The following is a 16831-nucleotide window of genomic DNA, read 5'->3' on the forward strand; positions in this document are numbered from 1 at the left end:
GTCCTCGTGAGACATCTCGAGACAGGCCTCTGAGACGTTTCACACCGCGCCGTTTCTCCCCTTCATTTCACTCAGTTATAATTCACTTGATGCATCTTGTCTTTGAGGACTAATAATATAACTGACTTATCAATTATTCAGGGCAGCAGAACAACACGAAGGCCAGACAGCCATCAGCCACTTACACCCGAGCCGCTGGTTAAAATGGGAAGCTCTGGCTGCCAATTAGCTGTGAAAAACACACACACAGTCACTCCGTTTCCTGCGTGGCAGCAGCTGCTGCCGGATAATGAGGAGATGCTGCAATTTTTGAAGATTGTCAACAGTTTTCTTGCTGCCTGTGTTTTTTATTCTCCCTGTCAATCTTTGGTACCCTCAGATTTCCTCTCGCTTGCTCTTCAAGCCCCTCTCGACTGAAAAGTATTTCTTGGAGCGCCTCATTGTTTTCTGTTTTTCTCTTCCCCCTCTCTCTCCCCGCTGCGCCGCTTTCCCTGCAGAGCCTGAGGAGAAGCAGAAGGAGATACTAAACAACACCATCCCAGAGGGTAAAGACTCAGGTGACCTTCTTGTTTCACACTGTTGTCAGCGTGACGGTGTGCGGTCTGCCATTTTGCTGTGTCATTGCTGGTGTAGTTGAAGTTTCATGGGATGATGTTATGTGTGTTCACACCTTAGTGAAGTATGTTGGCAGTTACCATGGCCTGTTGTCTGGGGTGACGGTGCGTCCTGGCAGCGTGGAGCCTCACAGCGTGGTTGAGTGCCTGTACGCATGCAGGGAGGGGCTGGACTTTGGCGACCTGGAGACTTTGGGCTCTGGCATGAAGGTAACAGCTAAGGGAGCTCTAGGCTGCCAGATCACACACCTCCAGTTATTCCCGTCTGGGAAAGTCACTTAATATCCACATTTCAAACACATCTCTTCTACAGCATGCCGCGCTTTATTCTCCAAATCTTTTTTGGCTGATGCCGTGATGGCTGAGGTTGTTTGTGGTTCATGGTTACTTTATATGCAGTGCAGCTGGGATATGACAGAGACACTGCATGGAAATAAACAACATTATCCTTGAAAGTATAAATCGTATAACAGTACAGTAAACTGTAAAAAAAATTCCTTTAAATGTGGAAGATGAATCTTAATTTTTCAATAAAAGACAAATACTGCATCTTTATTGTAAGTTTTTAGACCTGCATTTAAATAAAATCAAAATAACGATACAGTATAATTCAGCTCTTTTTCAGCTTCTGAAGTCCCAAAATCCTTGCAAGTGCCTCATATAAAAATCCCAAATGTTCACTTATTGAGGATATCGGATATCGACCATTTACAGAAAAAACACATCAGTAAGTCCAGAAAAATACTGTATAAATTCAAGCGTGTTACATCATGTTTTATAAATCACACTTGTGTGTTTAGTTTGTTAAGCAGGTGGCATCTTCGGTGCAGAAAAAAAGGTTGCAAACGAGGTCATCCCACACTTAATGTGCACACACTTAAGTCTTTTTTGCTTGGTTGAAGACACAGGTGTAGCATCATCACAGCTCACCTGAGCAATGCTCCTAAACTTTTTTGCTGTTTAAAGACAAAATGAAACAAAACAATAAGAATTGAAACCATGTATTTGCTGGTTGGATAATCCATATTGATTTTTAAGCTTTAGTAGCTCCATTCACCACCAAATATTTGTAATGCGCGAGCAGATAAATGTTCAATAACTGCCCAAAGTTATGATTTTGACCTAAAGTAGGGCTGGGCAAATAATTTCCCTAAGAGGCCACGTGAGAAACTACGAATATTATGAAGAAATAATCCACCTTAAATGCTATGGTCTTTGCTTTTAAAGCAGAATTGTGAATTCAGTCATTTTCTCCTCTATTCTGTAGCTTTTAAGACTAAAAAGCAGCAACATGTGCTTTAAATAATTAGGAGGATGCCAGGGATAAGGTAAGATGGAGGTAGATGATGTGCTGTGGTGACACCGAAGGGAGCAGCTGAAAGATGTAGAAGAAAAACATACTTTGCACCAGGTCCATTGATATTTGTGTAGTATGTCAACCATAGGAAGAGTAGCTACTTAACTCTACAAACAAGCCACTGCTCAACCATACACATGTGCATGTTGTTTGCTTTGATGCTGAAAGCAGAGCTTGCAGACACCTAAGCAAAGATCTGAGTGTGATTTTTGTCCTCTACAATACATTTGCACTTAGTTGCATAAGTAATTGGACAATGACACTTTTCCTTTGTAATTTCGCCTCTGCACACCACTACATTGTGTTTAAATCAAACAATGAGCATGTGATTGAAGTGCAGACTTTCACTTTTAAATCAAGTGGTTTGACAAAAGAACTGCATTCATTTAGGAAATACAGCCATTATTGTCTAAAGTCTAAAGGGATGCTGATGCAAGTGAAGGAGGCTCCAGATACTTATGGACTCTGCGTGCCATTGTGACTTTTTTTTCATCATAATATTTCCAACCATGAATTTTTCTATTTCTCCTGCAACCTTTCATATTACTTACAGGAACCTGACCACTGATGTTGCAAGGATAATGGAAAGTGTAGTACCATTTCTGACCCCTGAAAATGCTTTTCTTTTGTTTTTTGTTACATTATACGTTTTGACTTCATTGTAATTTTCCACTTGACATCCCTACATTGTTTTACAGTGAATATTTACTGCTGCAGAAGCACTGAGGCAGATACTTAATGCCCAAAATGATGGCGAAAACAGCTTAACTGCTGGACACAAGTCGGGCTCACTCCTTTTCCTTCCAATTAATGACATTATGATAAAAAAGTGTTCCTTTATCAAATCAATGGTTGTATAATGGTCATAAATGTGCCCACTCTGTCGTTCTAGTAAGTAAAAATAGACTTGTTGTTTAAGGGTTAACATGAACGGTCCATACCTGCCGGGAGCTTTGATGTAAATTAATATGAGCGTCCTTCTCTTTTGACCCTCCAGGTTCATGTGAACCCCAGCCAGTCTGTGTTAGTGCTGGAAGGAGACGACATCGAGAGCTTTAACCGTGCAGTGCAGCAGGTCACGTACAGAAACTCTCTACGCTTCGCCACCCCTGGCGTTCGTCCGCTCAAGCTTACCACCTCCCTCAGGTACAAAAACCCAAAGATGAGTGTGCATGAACCTCAGTAATATTACATGTAAGACTGAGTTATAAAGACGTGCTGGTTTCACACTCCTGGGCAAGAATGTAATTTAAATGCAAGGATGCAATCAGGAACCTCCTGCAAGACAAATTTGCTATCTGACTACATTCAGATTGTCCTTTGAGTGGAAACAAAACATTCGTGCTATTTAAACAGAATTGGAGAAAAGTGGGAAACAAAGAGGGGCAGTGAAAGATGACAAAGGCAGAGAGGAATGTAAATCAGCACACTGGAAATCTCCCAACAGCAGAAATTGAGTTTGAGCAGCTGAACTTGTCAGATGAAGTGTCACTCACTGCTGCCTTCTCCTCTGACATTGAACTCATCAAACGTGGACCACGCCTCGGCCGTGATAAGGACTGACGTGTGATGAAAGAGGCGATTACGTAGTAAACAAGGTGTCTCAAAACAAGTGATAACAGGGAATATCTTATCTCTCTTATCCATTCAGCCACCCAGTAACTGCTTTGGTAAACAAAATCTTTGGGGGGGATTTTAATCGTTGTTCTTTATTGTAAAGCAGCCATTAAATAATTACCCAAATGGAAACGTTATCTTTACTATTTGCTGTCGATGTTGTCATTGATATGCACAACACACCGCTGCTCAGCTCCTGCATAGTCCGCCTGAAAAATAACCCACATCGGTTCAGTGTTAATCATACTGAGTCACCTGGCTCGGAGATGAAAAGCACACAAACTGTGTTTCCGGGTCAGTGCTCCGCTGTGCTTAACAACTGTGAACCAGCTCCCAGGCTTTAGCAGCCACTTTTAGCTGATGAAAATTGAATTCAGTCAGGCAGAGCGGCACATATACTTCGTGGTATATTGTGAATTTATACTCAAAATAGCGTCCTTCCCGACAAATCCCATCTGATCAAACTCTAGTGCAGTTGCCGTCTTTATCGGCTGCTGTTTTAGACACATGTTTATAAGATTATCATCGTTATCAGACCAAGAGTCACACTGGAGATTATTTTCCCCAACTAACTGCTTTTAAATTCCCAAGGATTCAAGGTCATGCACAGATTTTTTTTCCCTCTTAGTTTCTGCTTTAGTGTGCTGGAGTTGTTTATTTTTTTCTTTACTTGAGCATGTTTTATTGCGTGTGTGAAGATTAGACTGATTTGAGGCCAGGAGTTACCCAGATGGCTGAACAGCAGGCCCTTCTGGAGAGGCTGATAGAAGCAGCTGCTCCCTCTGATAGCGGAAATATAACACACAGACACACACACACACACACACACTTACACGTGCAGCTTAATTCCCTTTCAAATACGATGCCGAATTTTAGCGCAGATGAATAAATATGTGTTATCAGTCTGCCATCCATCTGATTTGCTCTTCTTTTCTGGCAGGAAAATTAAATTTGTAAGAGCGGAGCCGCTGAAGTTTGACATTTGCTCTTTTTTTAGTGTCACAAACGGACAGAAGTTAACACGGCTGTGGTGGAAATAGCAGAAGGAGATAGCTGTAGATTTAGATGTTTTTGACACGATCATTGTGACTCAACACCAGGCGATCAAAATGTCAGGACAAGAGAACAAATTCACAGTCGTGCAGCAGCAGAGCACACATAGTGTTGTAGAAAGGTGGTGATCACTAACAGTAGATCTAAGAGTAGGAAAAAAGTGTGGCACAGTCTGTTTTCTTTTATTCCCATGGTGCTTCACTCTTTATTGATGTCGAGGAAAGCCCAAGCCCAATGTTCACCCAAGACATCAGTTCACACCGTGCACATGGAAATGTTGCAAAGTTGAAACAGTAAAAAAAATAGATCTTGGTGTTATAGTGACACTTTATGCAAAGGAAAAAAATACTTATTTTAGTTAAATTTGTGTAATTATAAAGCTAATTCTTAGCCACAATTATCGCAGGGCGCAAAGAGCTTGTTGTTTATTTCTCTAGAGGTGTGTGAGAGAACTACTGCATGAGTGAAGTGAAAGAATACTCTGTACAATGTCTGATAAATTGTCTTAACTCCTGCTACTAGAGTCTGCATCTGTTGTGTCCCAAACCCTTAGGCCCTCGGCTATTTTTTGTGAATTTCACTTTTAAAAAAACATCCCCTGATCAGTAAGAAGTCCACAACTGTATGGTCAAAAGAAACAACTATGGCCTGAAAAAAAAAAACAGGACACAGTGACATATTTAAAAATTACAGCAAAACGCAGACTTTTTACTTCTGCCCCATTAAACTGTACTGAATGGCTCAGTCGCACGGCTCAGTTGCAACTAGGAAACGTTAGTAGTTTCTTACTGCATTGAATGTTTTTGCTAGAAACCAACTGGTTGCCCATAGAGTGAACATGCAGCCTCCTTTAGTCAGAGGGAAATGGTACAGGTTGCCTTCATGGAGGCAACCTGAGTCAGAAGGTTTGCAAATGATTGCAGTCTAATTTATAAAAGCAGATGAGCAAAACTTGTTAATGACACTTTTCTTTTCAACAGAGGATTCGATTGAACTGGTTTCACTTCTAATGACATTCGTCTAAAAATGAGGAGAAATTTCTGACTTTTTGTTTCAAATCTGAGGTTCCTGCTGGACTCTGAATAAAAGGCGTTACTGTGAGTTTCTGTGTATTTCAATTGCAGATTTCCTATTAAAAGAGAGTTTGTCCTTCCCCCTGTCACCAAGTGCTTCCTCATAGGTGGACGCTGATTGTTGGTGTTTTCTGTGTATTACTGTAAGGCCTTTATCTTGAGGCAACTGTTATGATTTGGCAAGATATAAATATTATATTACAAAAAGATTACATTTCAGATCACATCCAGTTGAGAATTCATGGCAGACTCACTCTGTCTTATTGCTGGTTTGTTGCAATTTGGACACACCAAAGTTTCTTTGAATACAGCAACTGACTGCACGTGGTCACAGACCTGTTCCCCATCTTCAAAGAAACTATTTCAGTGCCAGCGAGAGTTCAATGTACACATTCACAATAGTTTTGGCCATGCTGCAGTCTCCAGTCACTGTTTCTCCTACGGTGACTGTAACATCAGGGAATAAACGACATCATTTTGACATGAGGTAGGCCTCAGTCGCACAGGTCTAGAGGGATGGTCGTTTACCCTCTGGTAACCATAGATCGTAGGCAAAAGTCTGTATTTCCCAGCTGGTTTGTGGTTTCTTCTACTTTGGTCACTAGCAGATAGTCACAATCATGTGAACAATGCCAACTTGTCTGTAAAAACTCACAAGCACCACTGAAACTTGACAGTGTGACACAAACCAAGAACAGAGCATGTTCAGCTTCAAAGTAAAAGTTGTTGTGCCATCAGTGCACAATTTTCCCCGCGAATGGTGGTTTCGAGGGGTTGCCAACCGGCCTCTCAGCCTTTGTGACTGAGACCTTTGTAATTACTGATGTTATTGGACTGAAAATTCTCAGCTGAATCTCTGCATGATTTAATTTAACTAAAAAGAAGCAAAGTCATGTTACATACAAATTTGAATCACAGCCTCTTCACTGAATGCTCAACAGCCTGAAGACTTCTAAAAAAAAAACGAGGCACACTTAATAACTGATGGAGGTTTAATGTCAGTAAAGGAACCTTGACTCTCCACCTGAACTGCTGGCAGTCAAGGTGCCTTGTGGGTAATGTAGGCATTGTGTTATGTAGCGCTGAAAGAAATTGTGGAATAAAAAAACAAAAATATATCTGGATCTGATGCATCTGTTTAGATATTTTTTAAAGAGTGTTGAGTGTCAGTCTGACAGTGTTATCGAGGGAGTACTCCAAAACCAGTAACTTGTGAGGATGATGGGCAGGAATGTGTGAATCAAATCTCACTGAAATACAAAATATCTGCCACATGGTGACACAAAATGTGAGAAGATATCATCAAACTTAAGATTCATCCTCTGTAAATCAGGCTGCTACCTGCAGAGATATTTGAGTCTGGACCAAAGCAGTGGAGGTTTATTCAGCATACGCCAAAGACATTACCTCCCTCTTACCCTTCTGACTTCCTGCCAGATGTTTCAACGAGGAGAGCTGCCTGTCCCTGAAGCAGCTCGAAGGATACTTGGTGGTTCTTCAGCCTGACGCTCCTCAGATCTCTCTGTCTGGGGTTGGGCCGCATCTGGCCCGTCCAGCTCCTGAGTTCGAAGGTCCCCGCGGCGTCCCTCTCTTCCCCGAACTCCGGATCGTCTGTTCCCTGTCTCATGCTGTCAACACAGCTGCACAAGGGATGGAAGGTGGAGGTGAGTCACCCGTCGTCTCTAGTCTGATTTAAGGAGCAGAACAACAGCAGATTCTCTAGTCTGCACACATTTCTGTCTGAAAAGCGCTAATTGTGTCATTATTTGAATTTGACCTCCAACATTGTCTGCTAGCTCTGATGTCCGATGCTGTCGCTCACACTTTGGATGGCTGTGAGGTCCAACCACTGGGGGAGGAGCTAAATCCAGAGAGAGAGGAGCTTCTGGTAGACATGGATGTTGTGCGAGAGAGAGGACTAGAAATCATCAATACTACTGCTTATATTGCCATCACAGGTACAGCTGTGCATGCACCTCTGTTTTTAACCAGACGTGCTTTGTTTAGGTACGAAAAGTTAGGCAGACTTAGGGCCATAAAACCATAATTTATTAGATAATTTGAATTTAGTTGTTCCCATGTCTCCATTTTAATGTTCCTCATATATTTCCCATTAGCATTTCACAGTTCAAACTTAACCTTCTTATTGGTATAACTTGGTTTATGTCACAGGAAAGGAAAACATGTCATAGCATTGTGATTCAAATATTGCTAAGTCTTGATTGGTGCCAATCCTTATAATAAAAAAACCCTTATTATAATTAATATATTAGGTTGCCATGAAGTTTAAAACAAAAGCTAACCATCTGATAAGAGAGAGTGACTAATCAGTCACTCCTTTTTAATCTCCTCCTGTTGTTTCTCTTTTGTCTCTGCATTGACTTCTTGTCTTTATTTCTGTGCTGTCCTTTTTCCTTTGTTTGTGTTTTGCACCTCCACAGGTGCCGAATCTATCTCTGTGTATGAGGACGTCCTTCGCTCTGTCCGCTACCGATTGGCTAAAGGCTCAGCTCGCTTTGAGAGACGATTCCGCCTGTCCTGTTCTGAGATGAACGGCAGATACACCAGCAACGAGCTGACTCTGGAGGTGAAGATAACCATCAGCCAGTCACATAAGTCTTTGTCGCCGTCAGAGATGACAATGCCAAAGACTGATGGTCACGTAACATCTGAAATGACATAAAAAGCTTGTCTGTATCAGCCGTGATAGCTAGGATCTAATTACATGCACACACCGTTGTAATTCAGGTTAGACCTACATTCTTACAGTTTAAATGAGCCACCACCAACAGCCATATTTGCTGTGGAGAAGCAGGGACTTGCATGATTTTGCCTGTAAGGCAGCATTAGGAGACGTGTGCTCACAATTTGGTGCCAGATGGCTGGATGGCAAAGGACAACATTACTGTTTTTGCCTTCCGGGTGGACGTGTCCCAGTAGCTCTGATATCAAATGAAAACTGTGGATAAGGAGTTACTGCTGACCATTCTCCACTGACTTCTAGTATCAACAAGGCATTTTCTCCCAGAGAACTGACACTTATGGTTATGTAGGAAAACTCCAGCAGATCAACAGTTTTTGTAATACTCGTCTTTTGGACACCAACATCCATGACAAATTGAAAATCACTTCATCTTTCATCCCCATTTTGATGCTCAGTTTGAACTTCAGCAGGTCATCTTGAGCATGTTTGCATACCCAAATGAGTTGCTGCCACGTGATTGGCTGAATATATATTTTATTTAACAAGCAGTTTATCAGGTGTCACTAACAACACCCGAGTGTATGTTCCAATGATAACTGCAATTGGAGATGTTGTGAGGGAGCAACGCAGTTTAACCACACAGCCAGTGAAGTCATTCTTTCTTCTTCTCTGTTATTAATTCCCTGTAGGTGAACTTCCTCCACTCTTTGGACAGTCTGTACCACCCATCCCACCTGCTCGCTTCCCAGCAGCAGTTCCTCCATCCATCCCACCATGCTGGAGAGTTGAGTGGACACACCCTACCTAATCCACATCGCAACTCAGGTGACATTTCTGTTTTTTTTTAATAGCACCTTTTTCAGATGTCTTAAAGTCTTTCACCAGGAAAGATAAAATAATGTTGAATACCAAAACATATAAGTAATTAAAACTAAAGTAAATATAAATTGGACTTAAAAACAACCCAGTGGGTGCTTTTTCCAATATTTCTTTTAAAGGTGACTAAGCTCTACAAAGATGTTACAATTTAATAAAAAACAGTGGCAAAAACACGTCCTACCTTAATTAAAGTCCTTGTAGAAAGAAAATGCCAACAGACACTAAATCACACTGGTGATAAAATACTGCAGTAGTTTTTGAAAGTCTGTCCAAACGCGCAGACCTCTGAATGTAATCACCAGGATTTAATCTATATGATGAAAGAGCCTTTGGATTTGGTTACAGATATAATGTGTAACCTAATCCGGTGTCAAACATCTGGCCTGGGTGCAAATTTGGCACCCTTTCACATATTTTGCACCAGGAGCATTTTGTTCCAAGTTGTTAAGGATTGAGCATGTCATGAGAGTGGGTTAAAGTGCTGTTTTATCCATTCAAAGGTCTGAATCATCATGGCTTTTGTAGACGTCTTACTGACACAAAGGCTTTTATGTGATTTACCAGAGCAGGATTTCTTTCTACAATAACAGCAGACTGACTGAATGTGAAAAAAATTGAGAGATCTTTGACTTTTTCTTTTTTTTTTTTAAAACACCTCGGGCTATTCGTCATCTATTTTGTAAATGAATGTTTCGTTGTAGGGTGTTATGTAATGGTTTTACTGCTCCAGCCCTCTTGAGATCAAATTAGCCTGTGTTTGAACCATAATCTAAAATGACTGTACGGCACCTGTATAGTTTTAACGTTTAGCAAACAAACGTAATTTTATGACTATGAACAAAATTAGGTGGTACATATGGAAGTGAGCATTTAAGGCAGGAGGACAGCACTCATACAGATGACTCAAAATTGAACTACAGTGCTCCGCATGTACCCCATTCATCGCATGTTTTAATAATTCTGAAGAATAACAGCCACACGAGGCATTGGGTGCCCCGGTAGTTGTGATCAGTTAATTGCTGTGGGACTTTGTTGTTTCATAGGGTCATAATTGGAAAATTGTGGTGTGATTCTTTAATCTGATTGCTCTATTTTATTCCAGTGGTCCCAGGAGCAGCCACCGTCATCATAATGGTGTGCGTAGGTTTCCTGGTTGTGATGGTGATCCTGGGAGTTTTCCGAATCCGCTCAATCCATCGCCGTGGTGAAGGAGCCAGAGGCGGGGCTAAGGAGGGCAGCGGTCAATGGGACGACTCTGCGCTCACCATCATCGTCAACCCAATGGAGGTAATAAAGATGTTTGATTTTTGATTTGTCTTATGTTGCCAAAAGTGTTTGCTCGTCTGCCTTCACACGCATGAACTTGAGTAATACCGCTAATAGCTGACTGTAAAATTCAGAGTATTCCCTCCAAAATAACAAAATTTATTGATGTGATCACACTTCTTCATCCACTTCTTTTTTCCCCCAGTCCTACGAGTCTCGTATGGGCATCTCTGCCGACACGGAGGGCGAGGGGGAGGAGGATGAGGAGGTAGCAGAGTCGCCTGACGACGCGAGCGATGACCAGCGAATCATCATCAAGAAGGAGGGTAGAGACGGCAACGCCCGCCGCTACTGAGCCACATGTATCTCTGCACCTGTTCTCATGGAAACCACAACCCAGCTCACCAGTCACACACTCCAACACTTTTAATATCAACGAACGACTAGTATAAGGAATGTAAGCTTACAAACACGACGCACAATGCAGTCACCATAATACTCCTGACACCCAACGCCATATGTGACCTACAGCCAACAACAGGCTGCCTCCACCTAAATGTTCAGTGGCACAATGTATACAGCTAATGTAATTTAACCACCTGATTAAACCCCACCAAATTTGTATGTGGTGCACCAGTGCTAAATCACAAAATGGTCATGTGTCTGTATAGTGTAATACTGGTTGAATAAGACTGTTTTGTTTTGGAAAAAAAAAAAAGAAAAAGTAATAATAAGATTGTATTCTATCTTTTGTTATCGAACACAGAATGAGATCTTTACAAAATGGAAACAAGGACAATTTGTTGCAACACGTAGGCCTCGAGTAGATCTGTAGACACAAGCCTCGATCCTGACACATCTGTTCATTAGACTAACCCGAGAAGTCTGCACAAGCTCTTTTCTCGCTCTTTGCATCCTCTCCTGACACATTCCTCGGCCAAGTCCAAACACAGAGTAGAGACAGTGGGGTCAGACATCACGGGGTCACGTATTCATGATAAGCTTGCAGGTGTTTTGCTTTTGTTTCTGTGAGAGCACTTTATGTTTTATTAGGAACTTATTTAGCGTCCACTTCATCCTTAACCCAAGCTGGCACTTCTGCAGCGCTCCAAGAAGGCAGACTGAGAGCCACTCGGTGTGGTTTCTACTTCAAAATTGAGTCTTCGCAAAGTTTCAGCTCGTGACACAAAATGACAAAACATCACCTCGTACAATAAAGCTGGTGTAACCTGACCTCTGAGCCCCCCCTCCCACACACACACAGTGACCGCTGCAATGCCTCTAAATGACTCTGACTGCACTGTTTGACTCACTGCACACTGCTCTTACAGTAACTGCAAGACGCCACATGCACACACAAACAGAAACACGCAGACACACTCCATAACGCTACCCGTGCTGTTTCCAGAATGTCCGCTCAGCTTGGGCAGTTTTGATTGTATTGATTGTAACGAATTTTCTGTACATACGATGATGACTATTATGATATTATTGTTATTACTATTATTATTGCAGCCACTCTTCTCTTTATCTGCACATTTGGAGAGAAAGCTGATCATCATTTACTTTTCCCCATTTGAGTAATCACCTTAACAGCATCGAAAAACAGTATAATAATAATAATAATAATAGTAGTAGTGATAAGGATGATAATCCCTGGCTTGATGAGTGTCTCTTAATTTGTGTGTAATATTGTTGTAATTTAAGAACTTGTCGATATCACAGAAAAAGGAGGGCACATTGTTGTGATACCAAGAAGCGTCTCACTCATTTCATCTCGCGCACTTCTTGCCGATTATTTTTCACATTTCAAAATATTTCTTTATTATTTCTTTTCGAATTAGATTTCCACTACATCCGGTATTTTCGGTTTAATGAATGTACAACCGTGTGCTACTCCTCACCTTTCCCTACCCCACCGCCTTTTCCCTTCACCTCTCCCTCACTGTCCCTCTGTGTCTCTTGCTGTCCGTCTGTGTAGCCTATCAATGTGCAGTGCTAAAGCTGTCAGTAAATAAAAGCCTGTTGTTTTTGAGTGTGATGTTAAGAAGGAATAAACATTGCATTGATTAAGAACTTATATTATTACTATGTTACTATTCAAACATTACCTGTAATTATTGATACAATGACAACATGGATTATGCTGACTAATTGTTATTGAGAACTGTCGGAAAACATTGCGAAATTCATAATAAAAACACTATATGACGTCTCCATGAGAGGGTTTTCTTGGAAATAACAATGTTGTAAGTATGACTTTGCACATGAAATTTAACCCTGAAGATTGAATCTTATATTACAGATTATGATATGATTATAAAATCTATTGTATGCACAGCAGAGAACATCAGCGTAACTTCGTGCTGAAAATTGTGGGAATCAAGATCTCTGTCTAAATAAATAAATAAATCGGGGTAAATTCCCATATGATTAAACATGCAACTATTTTGCTGGTATTAACTGAATTGAGTAAAGAAATCAACAGCCTATTTATGCAAGATAATTTATAATAATAATACGGTGATTGGCCTCCGCTTACAGGGAGGAGGTGGATCGTGTGGCCGAGTGGTGCAACACAAATAAGCTGCTGCTTAACACTGAGAAGACCAAGGAGCTCATTGTGGACTACAGGAGGAATGCTGACCCACATCCACCCATCTACCTTTAGGGGACGGCTGTGGGAGTCCACATCTCCGAGGATCTCATCTGGACGACCAACTGCTCCAAGCTGGTCAAGAAGGCTCACCAGCGCCTCTTCTTCTTGAGGACTCTGAGGAAGAACCACCTGTCCTCAGACATCCTGGTGAACTTCTATCGCTGCACCATCGAGAGCATCCTGACCAACTGTATAACAGTCTGGTACGGGAACTGCTCTGCCTCGGACCGGAAGGCGTTGCAGAGGGTTGTGAAAACTGCCCAGCGCATTGCCGGAGCACCACTTCCTGCTATAAAGGACATCTACAGAAAGCGGTTTCTGAAAAGGGCTGGGAAAATCATCAAAGACCCCAGTCACCCATCACATGGACTCTTCACCCTCCTGCCCTCTGGGAGGCGCTACAGGAGACCACCAGGTACCGGAACAGCTTCTTCCCCACAGCTGTCAGACTCCTGAACTCTGCCTCCTGACATCTGACCCACGTTAAACTCATGGACTGGACATACACACCCACAACCACCTACACACACACACAATGGACAACTGTACCCTCATACACACAATAATAACATGGACTGAACCACCACTCTCAACCACTAGCACTTTATATAGCCTCTGTAGAAACTATCCACATATCTCACATATCTTAACTGCATTACTGTATAGCTCTGTGTAAATAATCATTCTGTACAATACGATCATTTTCAATTCTACAACTGTTTATAACCTGCATAGGTCACATTTCTGTATAGCTGTATATCTCATATTTCTGTATAGTTTTTCATATTTATATCCTGTTCATAGCCTGTACATAGCTTGTACTCACTACAGCCTGTACATACTTAAAGTTATAGCATATTCATAACATACTTCATACCGTGTACATTATAACATACCATAATAGACCCATTTCTGTAATATACTTACATATCTATATTATTGCTAATATATATCTGTATCATGGCTAAAGCACTTCTGGATGGATGCAAACTGCATTTCGTTGCCTTGTACCTGTGACATGTGCAATGACAATAAAGTTGAATTCTATTCTATTCTAACCCCCCTGGAAATTACGCCCCTGGCAGAGAAGCACTGGGCAACTAGAACTAATATTACTAATAATAAAGACAATACTACAAATCTGACAGTCAACACCAGAAAAACCATTAAGTCATAACAAGGACCAAACAGTCAATACTAGAATATCTAATGAAGTATCCAGATGTTTGAAGAAGAAAGCAAAAGCTATAACCATAAAACAAACAAACAACAACAAAAGTAGCTCACGCAGTAATTTACCGATTACAAAAAAGAATCAAAATGAAACAGGAAGGTCAGTAGAAAGTTTCATCAGTGGAATAACAAAAGATTTTAGTGCTGGAAAAATATAGAAAATCATTCATGCAGCAATTCTAGACAACAGCTAACAAATAAATTGAAATAAATATACTTTAAAAAGGTAACTAGAGTAGAGAACTACTCAGAGAAATAACAATTTTGGAAGTTTAGTTAAAGGTTTACATGAAAAATTCAAATACATCATAAAATAGTCAAGAATTCTAAAAATCTGAGCATGTTTAGGATATTTCAAAACATTGGTTATGGTTAAAAGAAAGAACACCTTCTTTCAGTTCTAAGGCTTTATATCAGAACATAAAAAATAATGTAGTCCTTAGCAGTTCTTAAAACGAGGTAAAAACAAACTCAGATGAATAAAAACCCGCCATGTGTTATTATTTAACAAAAACTAAACAGTTGAGGCTTGTAGGCATTCATTTATGCACAGCTCTCTTAAGGTCTCAGCACAGTATTTCAATCAGGTTGAGCTCTGGACTTTGACTGGACCACTGCAACACAGTGACTCTTTGCTTTTTTTAGCCACAGTGTTGTAGATTCCCTGCTGTTCTTTGGACAATTGTCCTGTTACGTGACTCAGTTTATAAAAAGCTCTAGCTGTCAAGAACATGACCTCACATTGGATTCTCTTTTATATCTAAAAGAGTTCATGGTCAGCTCAAAGACATAAAGGTGCCCCGGTCCTGTGCCTGCAAAACAAGCCCCAATCATCACCGCTTCACTGCTGTGTTTGGTAGTTGATATGCAGTGTTTGTTCTCCACTTTGGTGTTGTCTCTCCAAAGCACAATGTTCCAAAAGCTTTGTGGTTTGTTCACATGTGGCTTTGCAAACAATAGCCATGCTGCCATATTCTTTTTAGAGAAAATAAATTTTCTCCTGGCAACCCCAGAACAAACCATACTTGTTCTGTCTTTTTCTAATTGTACTGTCATGAACTTTAACATTCAACATGCTAAAAGAGGCCTGCAGAGTCTGAGGTGTAGATTTTGGGCACTTTGCAGTTTATCTGAGCATTTTCTGAGTTTTCCACTTGTAAATAATCATTTGATGGCCAACAACAACTGCTTCTCTAAGATCACTGCTAAAATCTTTCCTTCTTGACACCGTGTTAACGCACACAGACCAGCACACTGCCATAACTTTTATAGAGGTGGTCAAATGTTCAACTAATCAAGGGCCTTTTGCTTGATTAATTGATCATCAGCAGAAATCAAAGTGAATAATTGGCTGCTCCTGGCTGCTACTTACCCTCTTAATTACCATGTACTCAGTGGGTGTGCTTATTTTTTCACACATTGCTTCTTCTTTTTAGCTTAACATGTGTTAAATAAAAAATAAAAGAATTCAGGAACTGTAATAAGCATGATAAGCCAAGGATTATCATAATTATTATTTGAAACATGTGGAAGACCTGAACTTGGCTGTTTGTGTTAGTACCATGTGGAAAACCTGCCACAGCGTGATGTGAGGATTATTTTCCTTATTAGCTTGGCACAAGCATCAGTTACATTTCAACCTTTGTTACAGTACAGCAGCAGATTTCTGTCCTCTGTGGCTGCTTCTATGACAGTAAAATGAAAGAGAAAGCATTCCGATCCTTTTTTAAGCAAAATGATCAGTTCAGCAACACTAAATTTACATTAAATGTCCTACAATTCAAAATGATCTGATCATGTAAAACTAACATGTACTTAAAGTGTGACACACAATCTATAGCTCAAAGATTTATATAACTAGGCATTACATTGTGTGTTTTTCTATCCAGGTATGCTTTTATACTATTGGCGACGTGTTTGGGATCAGTGCTGAAAAATGAACATATTGCAATTCATGTTTTCCAGATGGTACTCTATGCCTTTCTATGTTCATAATTCCATAAATTTGGACAAGATCCCAAACACCACTGGCTAAAACGCAGCCCTAATGCAGCCCTTTGCTGGATTTCCCCCCCTAATTTGTAAGGACATTAATTTCAGATACTCTTCATCTACTGAACTCTTTTTTTCATTTGTTTTTTAAGGACACACTGCACACCATGCTGAGATATACCAGGTTTCGACTCCCAGTGCATTTTCACAGTAATGCATACACAAATCCACAGTATTTGTGCTAGCATTTAGCAAAATAAGCATTTCTCAACTGATTAGAAGATTTGCTTAAAAAAAAGTATTATATGTAGTCAGTGTGTGAGTATAGTGATGCTGATGTTCTTTATCCTCGCAAATGTTGTTAAAAGCACTTTTTTGATTCTG

At 40.6% G+C, this 16831-nt stretch overlaps 1 protein-coding gene across 2 annotated transcripts in view; it reads left to right on the forward strand.

The window, feature by feature from the left end:
* Nucleotides 1-12780, forward strand: part of clstn3 (calsyntenin 3) — a 30759-nt gene extending 17979 nt beyond the window's left edge. Inside the window, exons 11-19 of one of the 2 annotated variants that reach the window (XM_006802858.3) lie at nt 498-557; nt 676-824; nt 2969-3117; nt 7152-7378; nt 7511-7672; nt 8156-8301; nt 9108-9243; nt 10400-10584; nt 10769-12780. In XM_006802858.3, the coding sequence (XP_006802921.1) occupies nt 498-557; nt 676-824; nt 2969-3117; nt 7152-7378; nt 7511-7672; nt 8156-8301; nt 9108-9243; nt 10400-10584; nt 10769-10918 (1364 nt within the window). In that variant the 3' untranslated portion in view covers nt 10919-12780. The remainder of the gene's footprint in view (nt 1-497; nt 558-675; nt 825-2968; nt 3118-7151; nt 7379-7510; nt 7673-8155; nt 8302-9107; nt 9244-10399; nt 10585-10768) is intronic. The other variant, XM_006802859.3, reaches the window with a different exon arrangement.
* The last annotated feature ends 4051 nt before the right edge of the window (nt 12781-16831 follow it).

Source organism: Neolamprologus brichardi, chromosome 11 (assembly GCF_056152115.1).
Source record: "Neolamprologus brichardi isolate AB-2024 chromosome 11, ASM5615211v1, whole genome shotgun sequence".
Lineage (NCBI taxonomy): Eukaryota > Metazoa > Chordata > Actinopteri > Cichliformes > Cichlidae > Neolamprologus > Neolamprologus brichardi.